A 20776-nucleotide genomic window follows, 5' to 3' on the forward strand; every position below is an offset into this window, starting at 1 on the left:
TGCTCGCCGTCGAAGCGGTGAAGCCGGACAATATTGCTCACTCCACTGACAACAGATACCCATTCCCCCCCCCCCACCCCCACCCCGCCCCACACATTTTTCTCTCAACGCTGAAAGGGAACGGCTGTACAGTGCTGATATGGTGACGTTTATGAACACACACATTTCGTGCAGCCAAAGAGGTTCGGCATTTTTTTTTTCTCTGGGCTCTAATCGTCCGTTGTCTGTTCTCATCGATACATCGAACATCTAAAATAAACCCTCGTTGGAGAAGGACCCCTACCTGACTACCTCCGCTACGCTCCCGTATCCCGGGTCGTGACACCATATTGTGCCGATGAAAGTGTGGAAGTGAAAGCAGGGAGGAAGAGCTAACGATTTCACGTGACGTTTTCCAATTTAAATTAACATTTTTAAACGTTTTCTTGCTCTCCCTGAAATGTTGCTGGCCATGAGAGACGGAAGTGAAAGAAGATGACTCCCACACTGATGACCCGCGACGTAACGGGAGCTGGAAGCGTAGCACCTGGTCTTGTCGCTCCACTGCCGCCTCGCCGATGCTATTTTAACTGCGGACGAAAAAAGAGCATTTTCGATCAGCGTTCATCTGCAGACGCTTTCTACACACACACACACACCTTGTTCCAAGGGTTCTCGAGCTGTGCGGAACTAACGAGATTTCTCGTCATGCCTGTTCGTGACGGGAATACATTTAGGTTCCGTATACTCTTCTCGCTGTTATGCGGTCGCCGAAGGAGCATTCTTTCGTGGTTCCACACTGACCTTCACTCTGTAATTTGCGGGGTGGGAATCTTGGACATGTTATCAAACTCACTTTTTTTTTTATTACTGCGCTCACCATGGCAACTGAGAATACGTCCTTTGGAGTACCGTACTCACAAATTCCTGTGGGAAATTAGCTTTCTACCGGGACTTCATCCAATGTTCTTTTGGTTTCCGAGTGTCTTATACCGTGAACCTGTAGTTGGGGGATGCCAGATGTGGGACCCTCAGGATCTCGTATTGTTTCGCTTCAATGCTTCAAGGTGGTTTTCTCGGTCTTTGCGGGTACCCCCATCAAGTCGTACGTCCCATCTTTAATGCCCGGTGGACCGTGGACGTACAGGAATTACGAATTAGGTTGGCGATACTCTGTCCCGTTGCAGATTGGGTGTGGTCTTCAATCGATTCTGTTGCATGTCATGGATACTTTGATGGTGTCCGATATAGAGATCAGTATCTCTATCTTAGATAGAGCATTCTCAATTCGGGCATTGCGTTCTTTCGTTGAAATTTCCTCGACGAAACACAAACCTGACGACCCGGTGTAAGCGCGACCCTGGAACAAATTCGCGGCTGCTAAAAATAACCGCTGCAAGGAACTACCCTGTCCTATATGTACGTGCCACACAAGTAGGATGGTAGAAAATCTAAAAATATATCGCTATAAGGCTTCAAATATGCGCACAATACGCGTATAAATATAAAGTCCGGCCGACGCGATATGCGTTATGAGCCTGTGTTTTGAAAAACGACGGTCACATAGTTATCCGGGACTCATATATTTTTGGCACAGACAGCGAGCACTACACTACTCATGCCGTGCCGTGATATACGACTTTTTTACGATTTTTTTACGCCAGGTGGCATACGTGGGCGGCAGTGGCAGTGAGGGAAGCATGCAAGCACGGCACCGCTAACCGTAGGGTCCTTCTTTGATTTTCTGGGACGGATTCAGGGGAAATTGAAGGATGTATTGGTATGAACTGATGCTGTGGTTCTTTGAGAGATTATTTTGAGTCTTCGTTTGTAATCCGCGCCGGTGGATTGCACAGATTGCACAGTTGTCTTCAAGCCTCACAAGCGAAATCTGGCAGACCCACGCATAAAGTGTTTTATTACTTTTAGCGTTACTAGAATCGAAGTATAGTGAATTCAGGTATTACAAATATTCTCGAAAAATCCGCACGGTGAAAACTTGGTGCCACTTTCTAGGCACAGATTGGGCGCTACCTGCCTGTGTACCGTACGTTTAATGCACAGATTCAGTTGAGCAATATGCATGGCACCAACTTTCTATATAGACTGGAAGGTTGTTCTCTGTGTACGGACGTTTTCGAAGTTTTCCCTTTGTGCACTCTTAGAAATGAACTTCACCACATAGCACGCTCCTAGCCAACCATCATCCCGAATGACAACGTTCTCGCCCCTGATTTGTTGCAAACGGGAGGAGGAGCCTATTTTGTGACCGTTATGCACGGCACAAAATAGGCTCCTCCTCCCGTTTTCAACAAATCTAGGGCGAGAACGTTGTCATTCGAGGTGATGGTTGGCTAGGAGCGTGCTATGTGGTGAAGTTCATTTTCAAGAGTGTGTCTGCGTTAGCGCCGCGAAACAACTGTGACTATGAGCGATGTATACAGTCGTGGACAGGCAGGCGAGTATGCTTCCTGGGATGAGGCGAATTTCCCCATTCATCATCATTAATATATCTGTTGTTGTTCCTGGGATAACTGATTGAACCGACATCCGTGTCACAGAGGGCCTTCTTTCCGCTGCACTAGATGTGCAAAGTCAGGAGAGGGTTTTACCCCCCCCCCCCCAAAAAAAAAAAAAATTAATTGGGTTATTTCTCGGAGTGTCTCGAGAACATCCGCTACTTTCCAGTCGCTTTCTTTGTGTTTCAGTTACGGTTTTCAAACGAACTAACGTGAGAACCTGAAGGTCCACTTTGGTGTTCTTGACCCACTTCGTTCGCGTCCGGCCGTCCTCATGACAGGACTGATGTCACTTGGAGAGCGAGCTCCTTTTACGGGAGTTGCTATCGTCCGTACATATACGGACACATTACGGTGTTGTCTAAGAAAGAAAAAAGACCTCGGTATTCGACGATGCCGATACTTTTGGCAGTGATTGGCAGATCATTGGCTTATGATCTCCTAGTTTTCTTCTTATAAGTAGTTATTCGAATAAGCCATCGTGTTCGACGGCAGCAGTGGCTAACCTCATTTACCTATAGCCACGATCAAAGTAAGTGTCGTGTTGGACAACCCTCGGAAGCAAAGTGTCCTTGTCAGGTGTTTGCCTACCCTTGTATCGGCAGACAAGTCAGCCAATGCGTCACTATGTCACTCATTTGGCGCGGTGTTTGTTTATGGAACCAAATGAGCGGTCGGCACTAGTCGGCACAACACTGCCATCGCCGGCAGGTTTATTTGTGTTCTTCGCTTACGGAGAGGAGCCTTATAAAGGGTGGCAGGCTAATTTTGGCCCGACTGCGCAGACAGTGGGAATGGTGCCAGGATACGCCGCACAGGGGCGCTTTCTGGGTTTCCTTCTCAAGGTGCTAATACTCAGGGTTGCCTTTTGTTCGTACGGGTTACTATTTTTCTCTCGGACAGAGGGAAGCATTATGTTTTAGGGTCGAAGGAGACAACGGAGGAGGGTGTATTTTGAGTTTCCGTCGAAGACAGGCTGTGTGACGCAACGACATCAAAACTTACGAGCCAAACAGTGGAAATTGAAGAATGATCGGCGCGGCCGGGCATAATAAGTATCGAGACCAAGAGCGAACCCAACTCACAGAAGACTGAGCGAAGTTGCTCTGTGCGGATACGTTCGCGAAGTACTGCTCAGTTCCAGCTCACCACTTGTTTTTCAAGGTCATTCGGACGTGGGACCATTGCGGGTCTCACGCACAAATTTGTAATATAAAATCCCAGTGCTATGGTGTGTAGTCTAGTGTCTTGGCCTCTTCCCATCGTCATTCATGTGTTGTTGTTGTTGTTGTTCTAGTGTCTTGACCTCTTCACATCGTCATTCATGTGTTGTTGTTGTTCTAATGTCTTGCCTTCATAGTTGGAGGCGAAATGGGACACTTCTTATATGCGTTCTAGTGTTTTCGGTGAGCACCGCCTCAGATCCGCCTACAATACTGGGAAAATCAGTGGAGGCTTGTCCCCTTTTGCAACGAAAGCGTCCAAGAATTACTTGGATAACGTTTGTTGCAAAAGATGGTGCCCCTATTCGATTTGGAAAGTCAGCGGGAAGCTTCAAAGAAAGTCGCCTCGGTGTGTGAACATTGTTTTACCAGCAAAAGTCAGACCCTGCGGGAAAAAGATACCTTTTTTTACGAACTATGTACACTGCAACACGGACTCAATTGGTACATGCCGTGCAAACTCCACCGTGACCTCAAAATTCCAGCCACAATGAGCTCCACCTCTCGGCGAGTGCTCGCAGTCTTCCGAGCAAAACCGCCCCACAAGCACGCATCGTGCAGCACCCCTCGCAGCTGACAGCGGAGCGAAGGCTTAAAATATTTCGTGCCGTGTTTTATAACCACGTGAAACAAGAACCCCGAAGAGTTGAGCTGCCTTTCGCTTTTGACGTGCGCACTTCGTTGGCCTCACGTGCAGTGACGTTCACTTTTGCTCGGTTAAGTGATTTGTGGTGGTGTATTGCGTAGTGAATGCGATGCTGTGCGTGAAGACAAGGCGGAAGTGCGGGTACAGGTAAGTACCTCTGGCATTGCACGGCTTCTCGTCAAGCAGGTACAGAGTTCGAGTGAAGTGCTCGGTAAACAGGATAGCGTGAGTCATGCGCTTTTTGCGCTTATTTTTATCCCCAGTTTTTAAAACTTTGAAGACCGTAAAGCTTGTCAAATATTGTCATGAGTTTGGACAGAATTGCCTCGAACTTCACGGAACGGGTTGGAAACGATCATGGGCTGGGTGCGTGTGGGTACGGTTCTCAATAAGACAGTATTAATGAGTACTATTTCGTGGGTAGGATTTCCTGCAACGTATAAAGCTAGCACGCAAGGAGGAAAACAGTGTTCATGTTCGGTGTTCAACGTCGAGCATGTTGTGATGTGAGAAAGAAAAAAATTGGGATGTTAGTTTCGACGAAGTCGAACTGGCTACCCCAGTACACTTACACAAACAGATGATGAGATGATGAAAAAAACAAAACAAAACAGAGATGATGTCCAGTGAGAACAGAGATGGTAATGGAGTTCAACATGTAGTTTAAAAGTTCAAAAGTTTCGACCAAGTGACAGTAAAATGTCGGAACCGCTGGGGGTCCACACGTCGAGCATGTTATATGTGCCATATTCATTTTTTTCTTTTAAAATCAATCAATCAATCAATCATTGGTGTGATTCTTGGTGGGGGGGTCACGGGAAAAATAGTGACCGGCGAAATGTCTTCTTCGGGAAATGAGAGTATTAATACGTGATTTTTATCACAAATTTACGTGACACAGTTCCAGAAAGTGTCGATCGCCTTGTGATGCGCATTGTATGTCCATTTTTTCCAGTCGTATACCCATTCACTCGTCGTGCTTCGAATTGTTTGTTCCAAACGAACTTTGCATTGGGCTTTTCTTGGCAAGCGCATCTACACTCTTAAAAATGAACTTACCGCATAGCACGCTCCTAGCCAACCATCATCTCGATTCATATCGTTATCTGTCCTGATTTGTGGAAAACGGGAGGCGTACGCCTTTTCTGTGACAATTATGAACAGAATAAGTGTCACAAAAAGGCGTACGCCTCTCGTTTTCAACAAATCAGGGCAGATAACGATATCATTCGAGATGATGGTTGGCTAGGAGCGTGCTATGCGGTGAAGTTCATTTTTAAGAGTGTATAGCTGAGAAGGACACCTCTTTGAAACTGAAGCAAGTACGTAGCGAATAGTTGTGTGACTGAACCGAACACACATGCGGATATACACGGATATCCACATTATACTTACGCATAACGATCTTCGTATGAAGCAGCACTCAAGTTGTGTACACTTTGTACCGTCTCTTCCGGTATTTGGGCTCACGGGTGCCTTCGGAACTATTCTAATATATTCGGTTTGGAAGAGACATCTTTTGCGATTCGAAATTCCATATTTGATTTGGAATTTCACTCGAATATCCAATTATTCGTTTGGATATTCGAAAAATCGGAGCATTCGCATAGCCATATACTTACTTTTATCAGAAGCGACAGGAGTATCTCCAGAGAGGGGCCTTCACTGCACAGCCATGTCTAGAGGAAACAACACCTCGTTTGGTATGATTATCACGGTTGACTGACGAGGTTCTAAAGACACTTTTAAAAACAACCTCATTGCATTGCGACAATATCGTTTTTTGCTGCTTTGCGGAATAGCTGAAGCTTTTATGAAATAAGACTCGTCTGTTGGTTTATGAAAATACTGTCATACTCTACCGCGTTGCTCTGCAGCTTTTGGCAGGCACTTTTTGTTAATGGTCTGTTTCGGGGGCTGTGGTAGCGGAAGATGATGAGGGGAAGAGAATGGATTTGCAACCTAACAGGAGGTGTAAACACCGATTGACATTAGCTGATAACGAATGTCACGTTGATGTATTTACTGCGCTCATGGTATACATAATCTCTCATTAGCGAATTTTGGGAAAACTTACAAGTTTCACGATAACGTTTCCGAGAATATGACGAGCCAATCAAAATCTTGACATTCTCGGCTATTTTACGTTTGGTGCCCTATCACAAGCAGCAGAATAGCACAAGCACATACGGGTGGCTGGCAGTGGCTGGTGTCTTAGCAGTGTGTCGCTTCATTTCGCAGAGCTGCCCACGAAGACGAGCAATCGTGATCTACCCGGCCACCCCTATGCACTCGCGCTACGCACTCGTGCTGCTTGGGATGTTCCGTAAGCACATTATATTTCCTGAACGATACTCTAGAAAAGTTGTTCCTCCAAGCACCGATTAAGAAGAGTATAATCTGACGTTTGCAGGTCGATTCTATCCGCGAATCCCTCTCGATTCGCGTTGCAGGTTAAAACGGATTTTCCTCTCAATCACACTTTCATTTTATCAGAACGGAGCACGCCGCAAAGTGAAACGCGTTTGACTCTGCAGATATTTAAGCGCCAATACATTCAATGGAAGGCCATATATCTTTGCCTTAGCGGTCTCCCACGATCCTAACAACCGTGTCTCCGTGCGAGGTTCGTCGCTGCCACGAACCGCGTTGAAAAACGACGCCAAGGTTTTCTTTTTCCCCGCACTCAGCAGTGAACGACCTTCTTTGACGACCCCAATCTCGTGTGTACGTAGTACGATATCGGAAACTGCGACCAATCCTTGCCTGCTATATTACGCGCTGCGACCGATACGACTATAAACGGCCTATTTCGGTCGCCTTCCGTCTGCTTATTTTTATGGTGAAAAACCGCTATGGTATGAAATAATAATAGGAATGTTTTTTTTTTTAAATTCCGCGTTAGCGCCGCGAAGCAACTGTGGCTATGAGCGGCGTACAGACATAGACAGATGGAGAGAGGACAACAGGAAGGAGTGGGGGGCAGGGGGTTAGTATGTGTCCTAGGCCGGCTTCAGGGGGAACTGTGCTGACATTCGTCTGGAAAGCCTTCGGAAAACCCAGGAAAACAGGACAGGCGGTGGTATAGGATTCGAACCTGTGTCACCTCCCAGTCTCGGCGTGGAAAAATCGATCATCCTAACCACCATATGCCACGGGAGCTGGTAAATAATCATTCGCATTGTAGTGACACTTGGAGAAGCAAAGTTAACCCTATTCTAAGAAGCTGCATGAGCCTATATATAGAGACAGTTCTGTGATACACTCTTAAAAATGAACTTCACCGCATAGCACGCACCTAGCCAGCCATCATCTGGAATGATATCAATATCTGCCCCGATTTGTTGAAAACGGGAGGCGTACGCCTTTTTGTGACACTTATGCTGTTCATAATTGTCACAAAAAAGGCGTACGCCTCCCGTTTTCAACAAATCAGGACAGATAACGATATCATTCGAGATTATGGTTGGCTAGGAGCGTGCTATGCGGTGAAGTTCATTTTTAAGAGTGTACGTCCTACGTTTCCATTTTTTTTCTTTCTATTTCTATTCTATTCTAGTTCTGTGATACACTCTGGTGACATCTTTTGGGATCTTTTTTTTTTTTACCTTCTTTCATTGGTCTCCTTGAGTACACTACTGTAAAGTGACATTTCTGGACTCCCCCTTTTAACGTGCCTTGTGAGGAATATCGATCCCCCAGAAATATAGTTTTTAACTTCGCTGTTCCTTTTTCTTCTACCAAATTTGGATTTTGTCGGAGAGCGTGCTATGTGCGTAGAATTTTCAATCTTTTGCCAACGGGAATCTCCTTGATTCAATCTAATTATGAGCTTAAAAAAGCCTGACGCGGACTTTTTTTTCTGTTTATGAGCTCTATTTCGTTCCGATCCCTGATGAAAATGATCTGTATATAGTGTACTATTTGCTATTGACTGCCCCGGACCCAGTGTCGCAAGCCATTTGGTTTAGGCGTGTCTGTTACGTTTTGGTTGTTGTTTGTGAATAATAAAATTGATAATCATTATAATATGGCACGTGGAATGAACCGAAAAGACGATAAAATCTCCTATTGTGAGCAGTGATGGCCTCACTTTTTCGGATTGAGTGCCTTTTACAAAATCGCCGAGCAAAAATAGGGGGATGGGTATATTATACGTACTTCCTGACGAGGGAAAAAAATTGTTGCAGCCTGGAAGATATTTATCAACTCACGATGACAATATGACACAAAGAACAGAAGCATGCATAGTCAAATTCTCTTGGTTAGGTATAGCTACAAGTTAATGCACTTATAGTACGTACCTCGTATATTTCTTGTATTCTGTGACTGGATAAGTTAAATGACATCGTTTTATTTCTAAGGGACGGCGGCCGTGTGGCACACAAGTCCGAGGTTTTTCAGAGGTGTCGGAGGCCGTCACGGGCCCATGGATATGGTTCCTGTTCGGTCAGGTTTTGTTATTATATTGTGAACATTTCGTAAACGAGTGAAATAAATATTCTATTCAGAACAGAAGCTGCTAGAATATCATCTTTGACTAGGTAGCGCAGTAGGAAAACAATGGCAAAGAACAGTTAGCGCCTCGTCTGTGTTTTCCTACTGCGGTACCATGTCAATGGTGACAAAGAGCAGACCGCTTCCACACCTCTGTATAAGTGCGTGGGACATACATGAACTCGCCTAATGACGCCTGTTGATATTGCTGACAAAGACACATGCAGAAGGCAATGGTTACAAGCCGGTTCATCCTTGCTTCACCAGATAGGCCCGGAGCTGAGGTTCCGTGTCCTGTCCCTCATACCGCGACCAACGCTTTTGCATCGGTTTCGCCTGAACGTGCCGTATGGCCGACAGTTTCTCCATAAAGTCGATAGGGCTAGTTCAGCAAACTGTCCAATGTGTGCAACCGTGGAAAACACGGAGCACATCATCATGCACTGCGCAAGATATGCACCCCAAGGAGCTACAATGAAATCTACTCTCGACCGCTTGAACAATATAACGTACGATGTGGTCAAGGTGCTGGCTGTATATGGGAACCCAAGAGTAGAGATGGAGCGTCTTCAGCACTTGTAAACTTTATAGCGAGCTGCGATGTCGAAACTGCATTTTAGGACCGCGTACTATAGTCATGTGTGGCCTCCCCCTGAAGATTCAAGGTCACTCGCGAAAATTGTGTACTTTTTTTCGTAGGTCGTCATGATTCTTCTCAGATGTCATGTTAGTATATGAACACTCGCACAGTCCGCAGCGTCCGTCTCCAGGAAGCTAGGTGAGGGGATTGCACGCGCTTTGCTTCCCCCCCCCTCCCCCCACTCGGCACCACCCACGGCTATATGTGTTTTTTATGGTCGCCGGAAAAATGATCCCACGGATACGTTCCTGATAAGGCTAACACCATATGTCAGGAAATCTTCTGACGCCCATAGAAATACATGCGTAACGAGCTCCCTCCAGGCACTCATACTAAACGCTGGAGTGGAAGATAAACAACCATGAGGCAAGAATATAACCAAACTCTCTCGTGTCGAGACGATTGTACCTCTTTCTTTTCAAAATGGCAATTTACAATAACCACGGCGCCTTGAGGAAAGCAGAGGTTGGTTCTTTTAGCTCTTTGAACCGTCGTCGAGAGGGCTTTATCGTGTCTGTTAAAATGACTCCCCTTATCACGCTGTACTGATAATGAAAGCGGACGCTGGCAAATAAAACGACTGGCGACAGCAGACGAGTTCTTTTCCTTTCTCGTTCTTGGATCGCTATTTATCGTGCTTCGATGAAATGATAAGTGACCCGAAGGGAAGAGCGTCGAAAGTGTTGTTGTGAGCTTGGGCGTGTCGAGAGAACGTTACGTAAGGACCAGTGTTTTTGGTTCTCCAGCGAACGTGTGACATCTTGTCTGACGGCACCCGTACTTGGACTGACGCAGTAACATTTTCTTCGGCAAATGATATTACAGTCTTGACACGAAGATTATTTTGTGAAGGCTGACGTCGTTTATAGTGGTTGCGATGACAATCTATCCTTGTCGATGTAGCCGATAGGGCACGGACGCTGTGCTATGCGCGTATCTGGACGTCTTCGTGTGAAACGAATGTGACGGATGAACGCCTTGAGAGGATTCGGCAAAGTCTGAAAGGAATCCATCCGTGAGCGAAGCATTATCAGATATCTCTATCTGGATCGATTTATTCCGACTGGAATGATGGAACAGGTAAGCCAGACATCATCTCATAAACCTGGAGTCAACGGCAAAATAGTTGCAAACGTTGTCCCACGGACGAATAACTTTACCAAGAGTTCTCAGTACTCACAGACAAAATACACAAAAACACGTAAGTGCTATTTGGAAATGACGATCTTTCACTACTTTGCACTGAGGACTGCCTTCTGAAAACGAAAACGAAACTGCATATATTCACACGGATCAGAATATGAAGTAGCGTTCACTTTGTTTTATGCCCTCTCTTGTGTCGTTGTCGGCTCCGCAGATTCGGAACTATTGGAATGTATATTCGGGTGGGAAGAAACATCGACTCGATTCGAAATTCGAACAAAGAATTCCGTTTTTGGTTCGGAAATCGAATCGAATATATAATTATTGGCTTCGGTATTCGAAAGATTTGAATATTCGCACACGCCTTGCGCATTCCTTCACGAGATATGCGTTCTTGAAAAACACGACTTTTTTCTTTATTTCGTATCAGCAGCGCGATGCAACAGTGTGGCGGTGTAAACAGATGGAAAGGAGGCTTAGTATGCGTCCTGCTGGGCCGACTTCACGAGGAATTATGTCATCTAGAATGTATCCCAGGGAAAACGACAGCGTTCGAATCCATCTGAGTCTTGGACATGACCTTGGAGAAGAGCATGATCCAATGTTGGTATACCCGCCGTACGACGTCGAGACGCATCTAGTGTGACCAGGATAAAACCCGCGCGGAAATCAGCATCGCCTGATAAGAAATCGGCCTATTGCGCGGTACAATACTATAACGAGGAAATAATAATAATTCGTGGCGTTAAGCGGCGAGGCAACTGTGATCATGAGCAAAACTGAATCCGTACCCTTTTACGCCATATCATCCGGATGGTAAGACTGATTTTTATCCCCCGAATTTGCGATGAGACAAAATGTGGTTACAAATGTGTTCCATAGCTACAAAAAGTGTACCCCTCGAACACCGCCCCGAATATGTGTTCTACTGCCCAATAGTCTAAATGTAGTTTCGTTATTATCGAACAATCCATAATAAAATAGACGAGCACCGTCGACGTCGAGCTCACAACGACATAAATTGCAATCACAATGGAAACCTCGATGACGTTCCCATGGGGCTACGCAGCCAAGTCCATTAGGAGTAGCAAAACAGCCAGGGCGAACCTCTCCTTAACGAAATAACCCCAACAACACCGAATATCCTCAGGATGTAAATGTCCTAACGGCTTCGTATGTTCGATGGATATCTCAAGGATATCCATCGGATGTACGAATTTGTGGGGAAGTGCCACCACGACATCCGTCGTTTTCCGCGGAAAGAAATGTATTGCTTGGCTTCGGGATGTTGTTGCTGTTATCTGTTCCTGTAATCTCAAAGCATTGAGATAAAAGGAAATAAGGTCGTGTATACATCACCGAAGAGGTTTCATCACCGCATGTTTTTCGCCAGTTCCAAAGGCTCTCAGTATACGTAGTCCCCAGAGTATTTTATCGGACTACCCATTGAGACGAGAGATACTTATCGGGGACAGTGCTTATCCAGAACTGTGAAGAACCTGTCGGCGGTTTCTTCAGTGTCTTTCAGTGTATGGTCCGTAGCTCTCAACTTGAGAGTACATGGCGATTGTCGAGGGTTGCGTCAGTGCCGGAATCGTGTATGGGGGTCTGGTTGTTTCGCAGCACACATATCGAGCGATTGTGGATACACGTCGACCTAGATGGCTGTAAAAATACGCGGAGATGTAATTTGATAGTCCCAGCCGAACATAAAAATTTCGAACGCCACCATTACCGCGTCAAAATGTTCCGCACGAAAAACCCGAATTTCTACCAATCTGGTTGCGGGGCCGAAAGGATGGTCATAGTTGAATGCAACGTCCGGCCCACATGTGACGACGCGGAAATGTGCTTAACCACGAATATTCGGGGTCTTTGGAAAATGGGTTCGTACAAAACGCCCTGCTTGCTCCGTTTGTTGACGTCTGTACGCCGCTCGTGGCGCCAGTTGGTCCGCGGTGCTTACGCGGAATAAAAAAAGTACCAACGTTTATTGGTTGGAACGTCGATATGGCGACAACCAACGCTACTGAACCTTTGTGGCCTCTATAGAGCCACTTCTAAAGTGGGAACAGTTGGCGTAATTTGAACCAGGGGGCCGCCGGCCATTTATTGAAGGAGGTTCACTTCGGGGCCCTTGAGCCAATTAGCGGCGAATCATCAACATTCAAGTATCTCCGGCGTCGTCGTCAAATTTCTCGGATGAGAGACATCGCCCATGCCGGAAGTATCTTGGAAGCTGAGTGGCGGACCCAGCAACCCCGGTTGCTGCTGATGACGTAAGGGTGGTGAAGCTACTCTGAATAAGAGCAAAAGCGTTCTTCGCGTTACGTTACGTTACGTTACGTTACGTACATCGTCAAAGACTACGTGCCCAACTAACTCGTAATTTCTTTTCTTTTGTCATTATTCGTGGCTTTCAAAAATGATCATGCGTATCACCACAGTCGTCGATCTATGGATTAATTTCGCCCATCTAAGGGTTCTGAAATAACTAACTTGTACCATGCCAGCTGCCGAGTGCCGATGTACGGTCCAGACGCGCAAAGCGTACGCAAAGCATAACCTTCACATTGATCGCTTCGTAGACTAGCATAAGGAAAGTAAGTAGACACGCTAAAAGTTTACGAGAAGGCTTCCACTTTCGAGTCTCTCGCACGTTGATACACGTCACACCACCGATCGGGAGTTGCAATCTCAGAATCGCCGTTTGATTAATATATCGAAAGGAACATGCGAAATGGGCGGTTCCAGGGAGACGCTGTTATCGCTAATTTGAGCGACTTCACTACACGTTCAATTACTTTGAATTACGAAGGGTCTTTGGAGGAGGCCGCAACGTACCCTCTAAAGGAAAATGGCTTCTTTGAATTCATCATCATCATCATCGTCGTTTCTTTTTTTCGTTTTTTTTTGTTACCACTGTCTCGCAAACCTGGCTAGCGGTGGGCAGATAGAGAACAGCAGGAAGGAGACAAGGAGGTATCAGATCCTGGGCCGACTTCAGAGGGAACTGTGCCGGAAAACCCAGGGAAAGCCTCGGAAAGCGCAACTGATAATATGATTCGAACCCAGTACCTATTAGGCTCACCACCAACGAGCCTTTTTTGTTCTTCTAATCCACTCGTAACAGGCCACTGGCTCTGTTTTCAAGTAGTCAATTTCGATGCACAAACGCAAAGACACTGTCGTTGTGAACGCGTGAAATGTTTCTGGGCTGCCGTTTCTTGACTGGCTGGCTTGTCTGACAAGTCTTCGCCTTCGATGCAAACGAACAAAACTAGACTGTCCGATATTTGCATCTGCGCCATGAGAAATTTGCCAGTCGATTGGAGCAACTATTTTCGAGAGCGAGCTATTTTAAAATTGGACGCTGGGCATCTGTTTCCCGTCAGGGCGCCAGTTGTTTATTCGTCATGTCCTCTGCGGAACTGGAGAAAATACGCGGGGAATTGTTGGCGTCAAATGCGGTTGGGCGGAGACGTATTGCTCAAAAGCGCGTGCAGGAGGTGGATGGAAAGCAAAGTATGACGCGCGCTCAAGACAGTGGCGGATGCGATCGCCCGCCCCCCTCCCCCCCCAGAATGTCAGTTTATACGTTGTATTTCCCTCTCTCTCTTACCCCACTACGCGCTTCAATAAAGGAACTGCCCCCCCCCCCAAAAAAAAAACAGAGTCTGGATCCGCCCCTGGCTGAAGGAACCAACTTTCATTGGAGGTTAACACCACCACATGTATTTACCAGTGTTTTACCCATCTGGTTGCGACTGGCAAATCCATAAATAAAGAAAACAAGACATTCCCACAGGAACTGGCTCCTTTAACTCGCAGGTTCTTATATGCAACCACCTTCTACATCAGTTTCCAGTTCCCCATCACATCGTCATCATTTATTGTTGTTGTTGTGCAGTTTCCAGACAGCGTCACCTTTCTGAAGTCCTAAACAGTTTTTCTTTTGCCGTAGCTTTCATGTTACAGAAGACGATGCACCGCGATGCATCGGAAACCATAGACGAAAGCGATGCGAAGAAAGCGCCGCCTGGGTGCTCAGCCATAATATGCAGTTAGCCTGCGTAGTATGGGGTAGAGAATAGTTCGTCTCGCGACTGTGAGGCGGCGCCACAGGTCATGTGGCCTTTCCTGTGGGTGGAGGCGCGAAAGAGAGCGAGAGGATATCACTTGACTTCTCGAAATGCACCCTCGAAGAAAGAAGGAAAAGCCCTCACAATGTTGAGCGTCCTTGATGTGTGTTTTTTTTCTCGGGTGAAGTCAACTTTAATGGACTCGAATAGTCGGTCCGTCTTTGGTGTTGTTTGCTACTTGCGTTGTGTGTTCCTGTAAGACAACACTTTATTTTAATTACCGCGAGTGCTTCTGCCTCATTGGTGGTTCAGAAAGTCGACAATGAAACTTTCAGACAGCTGCCATAGAAGGAGGGGAAAGGGACAAAAACGTTTTCCAGACATCTCAGTAGACTATTTAACGTTCTTGGCGTTCCTTTCACCGATTGAGCTTTAATGCGGTCTTATTCTTACATGCCCCAAAGCTTCAGCCGCGGGAAGTACGGGTTTCCCCTTACAATCCATATATCACAGTCACGATTTATTTGTTTCTTGTTGTATATGTCATGAAACGGAAAGAAATAGACTCCTACTCGGGAGATCAGTGGCATGCATCAAGATTTATTACACGCTTAGATATCGTTATCGTGAAAATTATCTTTTGTTCTACCTACCGATCAAATTCACTATCTGAAAAAAAAAAAAAAAAAACTGGACTCGTTAACACATCCAACGGACTGCAACCCACGCTTTTCTTTTTATTTGCATTACACGCACTATAGTGTTGCAGATTAGAGCACATTATAGATAATTACTGATATGTCACTTTCATTAAACGTGCTTTCTACAGCACATTATGCTCGCCGCGACATTGATTCGTGGTTCCATTGTTGATGTAACATACTCAAGCAAACGTGTAACGTGGATGATTTTGAAATGAAAGGTCGAGAAACAGGAGGTCGTGTGCACGCTTCCCAAGACTCCCAGTCTTGGTAACTGATGTGAGCATCGTGGCTGAGTGAATGATCGTTCTGTGGTAGCTCGAAGACCGTTCTAAAGACCGGGAGATGATTGGTTCAAATCCGTACCGGCAGACGAATGTCACAGATCCCAATGAAGTTGTCCAGCTCCTTTCTTGCTGTTCCATCTGTACCGTTGATTGCTACACATGTGTAGAGGAGGTCCGTCAACATGAGCCCTGATCGGCTATATGATGAAATGTCCCGGATGTGCTGGGGAGCTTCTCAGCAAGGCACGTCATCATCGTCCACGGGACGTCAGTCACAGACGCTTCGCCCTGCTTACGCGGAATTAAAAAGAAGAGTTCATCAACGACAAAACGAAGCCTTTCCACTGTATAAGCGCTATACGCCCCGTGCATCGCAAAGAAAATGTTATTCGTAATTTCACCGCGATAAATCGCATTATGAAAGTGCTCACAATGAATTATATTTTGAGCTCGTTAGGACGTCGTCGTCGTATGGCGCATATTTGAGAGACGACCCAGAGTGCATAAACGTTTTTGACTGCTCTTTTAAGATAGATGAGAGTAGAACAGAGACTGCTCCTGTTCTTGTCCGTGTATTTTGGACGACGAATACCACAGACGCTTTGACGGGGATTCTTCGTGTGGTTGCACGAAAGGAAGGAAGTCTCCTTCATGTTCGTAACATATATACAGTCTACCCTCGATTTATGAAAGGTTAACGTTCCCGGAAAAATCCTTCATAAATCGAGGTTTGAAGTGAGGAAGGGGAAGTACTTGTCCCAAACCTGCCCTATAAAGAGAGGGTTGACTGTATTTCTGATTTTTCCTGTTGATAATTTTTAAGTGAGCTGAAATGTGCTGGACGCATCTAGAATTTCACGACAGAGACGTCTCTTAACCTAAACGCGTTTCTTGACTGCAACACCTGTACTGAACTGCAACATAATAACCTTTGGGAGCATAATAACTAGAAAGCAAGCCATCGAAGAGGAGCATCTCAACATGTGAGCCGCCATGATCGATACGGTAGGCCTAGCGTGTTACGAACGGTGTCTCCTTCGAGTTCCCTGTGCTGTTGTTTCATTGTGCAGCACAAGGTTTAAACCGTACGATACTCGTTCCCTAGAGAATCCAAGCGCACAGGTGATGGCAGACAAAACAAACACACTTCGCACACGGCATGGCACGCGGAGCAGAGCGGAAGCGGAAGCGGCTTGCATTGGATTGGATACCATTGTGCCGAACGTGCCTGGTCTTCACCACGACCTACTAGATTATAACGACCACGTCACAATCAGAAAACCCTATGAGGAGCCTGTCCGCACGACCCGCCAGGGGCGCTACCGATCGGCACAACACGATTGGACGATGGAAATTTGAATTCTGAACGCGCAGAAGCGTGTGTACGACTACCGTAGCAGACGACAGCGATATCCCCTATGAAAACGCGTAGAATGATGATGATAATTAACCTCAGAATGAAACATCTGTGGAACGTCCATCGCTTGTACAGAAATACTAAGGTAAGCTGAAGTACAAAGTATTGTAGAAGTTGAGGAAGCAATAACTGGGACGATCAGAAGCGCCACCGCTACCTTCCAAAAATGCGGCGCATAGAAGGGGTGTGCCTGACATGGTCGTTATAATCTAGTAGGTCGTGGTCTTCACACGTGGAAAGGCTGTGGCGGAATCCGGCTCAATCCAAAATATCGATCATGGCGCCTCCCGGACTTGGACATTGGGAGAGGGTCTTGCCTCCGTACAACTCCTTTGCTCTGCCCCATCACTCTCTCTCCCAGATTTTCTTCTAGCCTTTCTCTACTTACGACTTCTATGTTTGGGAGCTGTATCGTGTCAGTTGGTTGAGTCGCTGGCCCATTCGTAAATTCAGAACTCTCGCCCAAATAAAGTATCTTCCTTTTTGCGCAGATCCATTATGGCTCACATGCGTGACCCGAGCGCACACTCATACAGACTGCCATGATATTTTGCGTAGATACAACTCCCCTGAACCTTTATGTGTGAACGTAATATTTCAACGATTGAAACGGCCTGTATATGAAGGACTTCGCTGCCGAAACGCGTAATGCATTCAACCATCTTGATATCTTGGATGAAAACGCCATATGTATTCCGCGTATAGCATTTTCCGAATAAAACGTACCAAGTTATGCCGTTTCCGGAATCCTTAACTGAAGCCTGTTTCTCGTCTCTATAAGTGGTTACTTTTTCACTCAGGCAGACCTTGTCTGTGTTGTCGTTTTTTGTCCCATAGTCTCTGGTTTTTAAGTTATGGATCTATACCACCAGCTCGCTTGCTACCTCTCTACATACGAATGGGAGCCCACTATGCTATGCATGGTTCGCGTAATCTTGCTGCCGACTAGCTCAGTTCTCGAGCCATCGTTTTTACCGCTTCTGACCCAAAAAACGTGACACACACATCATATTCATAAGGTGCTCAGCTTTGCTATTATACTTTTCGTATACACCAGTCTCGACGAGCTAAGGAGCTTTCTTTCCAGTGCTAGGAAGTAAAAATGAATGAATAAAACAAACGTTTATAGAAATGCGCTTGTACGAGCCGAAAGCTTCAAATACCGTCTGTGACCGTAGTTGGTTTCGAGACAAGCCTCCTCCTCCTCCTCTGTTTATTTTACTTTCCTCATTTGGAAGTCGTTCCAACTTCCAAGCCATACAGCTATATGCTGCCCTGTTTACGCGGGGCGCGTGTCATATGGCTGAGGGGATTTCCGGTCGCGTGTCCCACACCGACCGGAAATGACGCCAGACCTATGGGGACCACGCAGTGGTGTAGCCAGAGGGGGTGTTCGAGTGTTCAACCCCCCGAGATCGTACCTTTACTAGTGCATTTGGGAGAGAGAGAAAACGAGTCCTCTTTCCCACGTATAGCTCCCGTAGAACCCTCCCGGAATATTTTTTTTTCTGACTACTCTGCACGTGTGGGTCTTTGTGGGGGTTGTTGAAGGCTCTCCTCCTCATTCATCTTTCCTCGTTAAAAGGACCACGCTTTACCTGGCTCGTCTAACCCGATCGTTATACTGCCGCTGCACTACCGCGATAACAACGACGAGCTGTGAAATTTAAATTTCCTTCGTCAGCCGGGGTTGTGTACATTCTACAGAATAATATTTTTGGTGAATGTTACCTTCTCCTCGTTTGTTGAGTGAGTGCGAGGGATGTTTCCTCCCTTTACCGAGTTTCTGGCAAAAACGAAATATCTTTCCTCTTTTTAATATAACATGATTTGAGTGAATGCGAGTCCATTGTGATTACCTCGAGACACAAACAACGATGAATGTGAAGAATGGTGGTGGTGGTGGTGGTGGTGATAGGGCTTGCCGTTGTCGGCCTCACGTATGTGGGCAACGTCACGACTCACGCCCTGGAGGAATGTGCGTCCTGGGCCGACTTCTAAGGGAACTGTGCCGGCATATGTCTGAAAGCGTCTGAGGAAAACCCAGGAAAAAAACCCAGACAGCACAGCCGGCACCGGGCAATTTGAAGAAAGTATGTTCGACGGGGTCACTTTCAGGCTAAACCGTCCACCAACTGCTTTACGACGTCGTCATCTCTCAAGTCAGAGTACAAGAACAGTGGTGTGCCATCTCTTTCTCATCGCGTTCATTCTGCTCTTGCTTTGCGCGCTAGACTTGAAATGCCATACGGTGAAGTTGAAGCTGAAAACGGAACCGCACTGGCTTACGCCGTTCGACGGTAAAGAAGCATTGCCTCGCAAGCCTGTCGTTCACTGTGCCTTAGAACAAGAATATTTTTCGTCCGTGATATGGATATGCGCGACATGAATAATTTAGGGCTGTACGGTAATGCAGCATATGAACGTGTAGCGTACCTTCACTTGTGGCAGACGTGCAGCTTTGGCGAATATAGTCGGACTGGAAGAAACATTCCATATTCGACTCGAACACAGAAGTACTCGCTTCGGCATTCCGAAAATCCGAATATTCGCACAACCGCAACAGCCAGATGACTGTGAGTGTCACACCCTCTGAAAGAGTCATTCTTCCCATCATGAGCATGAAATCGAGGGAGTACTAACCTGTAGAGGAGGGTCGTCGGTTTGCTTTTAAGATTACTCTGTGCGGGGTTGAAGAAGTTTCTATAGAAGCTGTCATTGTCAGAAGACATTCATGGGAAAAACTCGCATCCACCCATTCTATTATTGTACGTTATGTCATTACGTATCTCATAACGTGTGTCCAATAAAAAATGTGCATGCCTATAAATAGATCCCAAATAGCGTTGTAAAGCAGAAAGAAACAGGGCACTGAGTCGTACGTACGGTACGGTTAAGATACGGTACGGTTCTCGCACGAAAAATGTGTGTACTGATGATTTCATGTAGTTGAGCTGGCCTTATTCCGTATCTATAGTCTATACCGTATAGGGGTAACTAATTCCTTTTTTTTTTAAATCACAAACATCCGTCCATCCATTCATCAATCAACGAAAACTTTTTGTTCGAAAATAATCGACTCGCACCATTGCTAGTGATATCACACAGACCTTGATTTGGAAACGTAAAGGGTGCTTCTTGAAGACTTCAATCACTAGCAGTGGGAGGTCGGTCGGGTAAGTAGCGTTTCGCCTAATTTGGTTGCACGAAGTCCCATTAGCGCATAACGCCATTCAGCTGACCCACGTCTTTAATCCGATAACTGGTATTAGGCGGGAATTCTTGGATGGCCTCTTCTCTGTGTTGAGGGGGAGGGTTCGCCGACTTCAGGGGGAACTGTGCCAACATTCGTCTGGAAAGTCTTCGGAAAACCCAGAGAAAACCTGAGACAGAACAGCCGGTGATAGGATTCGAACCTAGCAGTTCCCAGTCTTCAGCACGACCTTGGCTACCACCAATGAGCTGGTAAAAAATACTTACAGTGATATCGTATAGTTCTCTGTCAGCTGTGGTAAAACTGCGCAAGGTATGGCGCTGCTGTCCCGTGGTCGCATGTATAATGTTCTATGGGATGGGGCGCCGTCGAATTCATTTACCATGTCTAACATGGACGAACCCGTTATACAGGGTGTTCAAAATTAA

General features: G+C 46.1%; 1 protein-coding gene across 12 annotated transcripts in view; it reads left to right on the plus strand.

The window, feature by feature from the left end:
* The window catches only part of LOC135389107 (tensin-1-like), a 160725-nt gene that overhangs the window by 62110 nt on the left and 77839 nt on the right, over nt 1-20776 (plus strand). Inside the window, exon 1 of one of the 12 annotated variants that reach the window (XM_064619098.1) lies at nt 4496-4514. The exons of 9 other annotated variants lie outside the window; for them this stretch is intronic. Coding sequence is in view for 1 of the 3 variants with exons in the window: in XM_064619096.1 (XP_064475166.1) it covers nt 10573-10584 (12 nt within the window). In the remaining 2 variants the exon portion in view is untranslated. Of the gene's footprint in view, nt 1-4495; nt 4515-4557; nt 4593-10122; nt 10585-20776 lie in introns of those variants that run through there. 2 more of the 12 variants (XM_064619097.1, XM_064619096.1) reach the window with 2 other exon arrangements.

Source organism: Ornithodoros turicata, chromosome 3, assembly GCF_037126465.1.
Source record: "Ornithodoros turicata isolate Travis chromosome 3, ASM3712646v1, whole genome shotgun sequence".
Classification (NCBI taxonomy): domain Eukaryota; kingdom Metazoa; phylum Arthropoda; class Arachnida; order Ixodida; family Argasidae; genus Ornithodoros; species Ornithodoros turicata.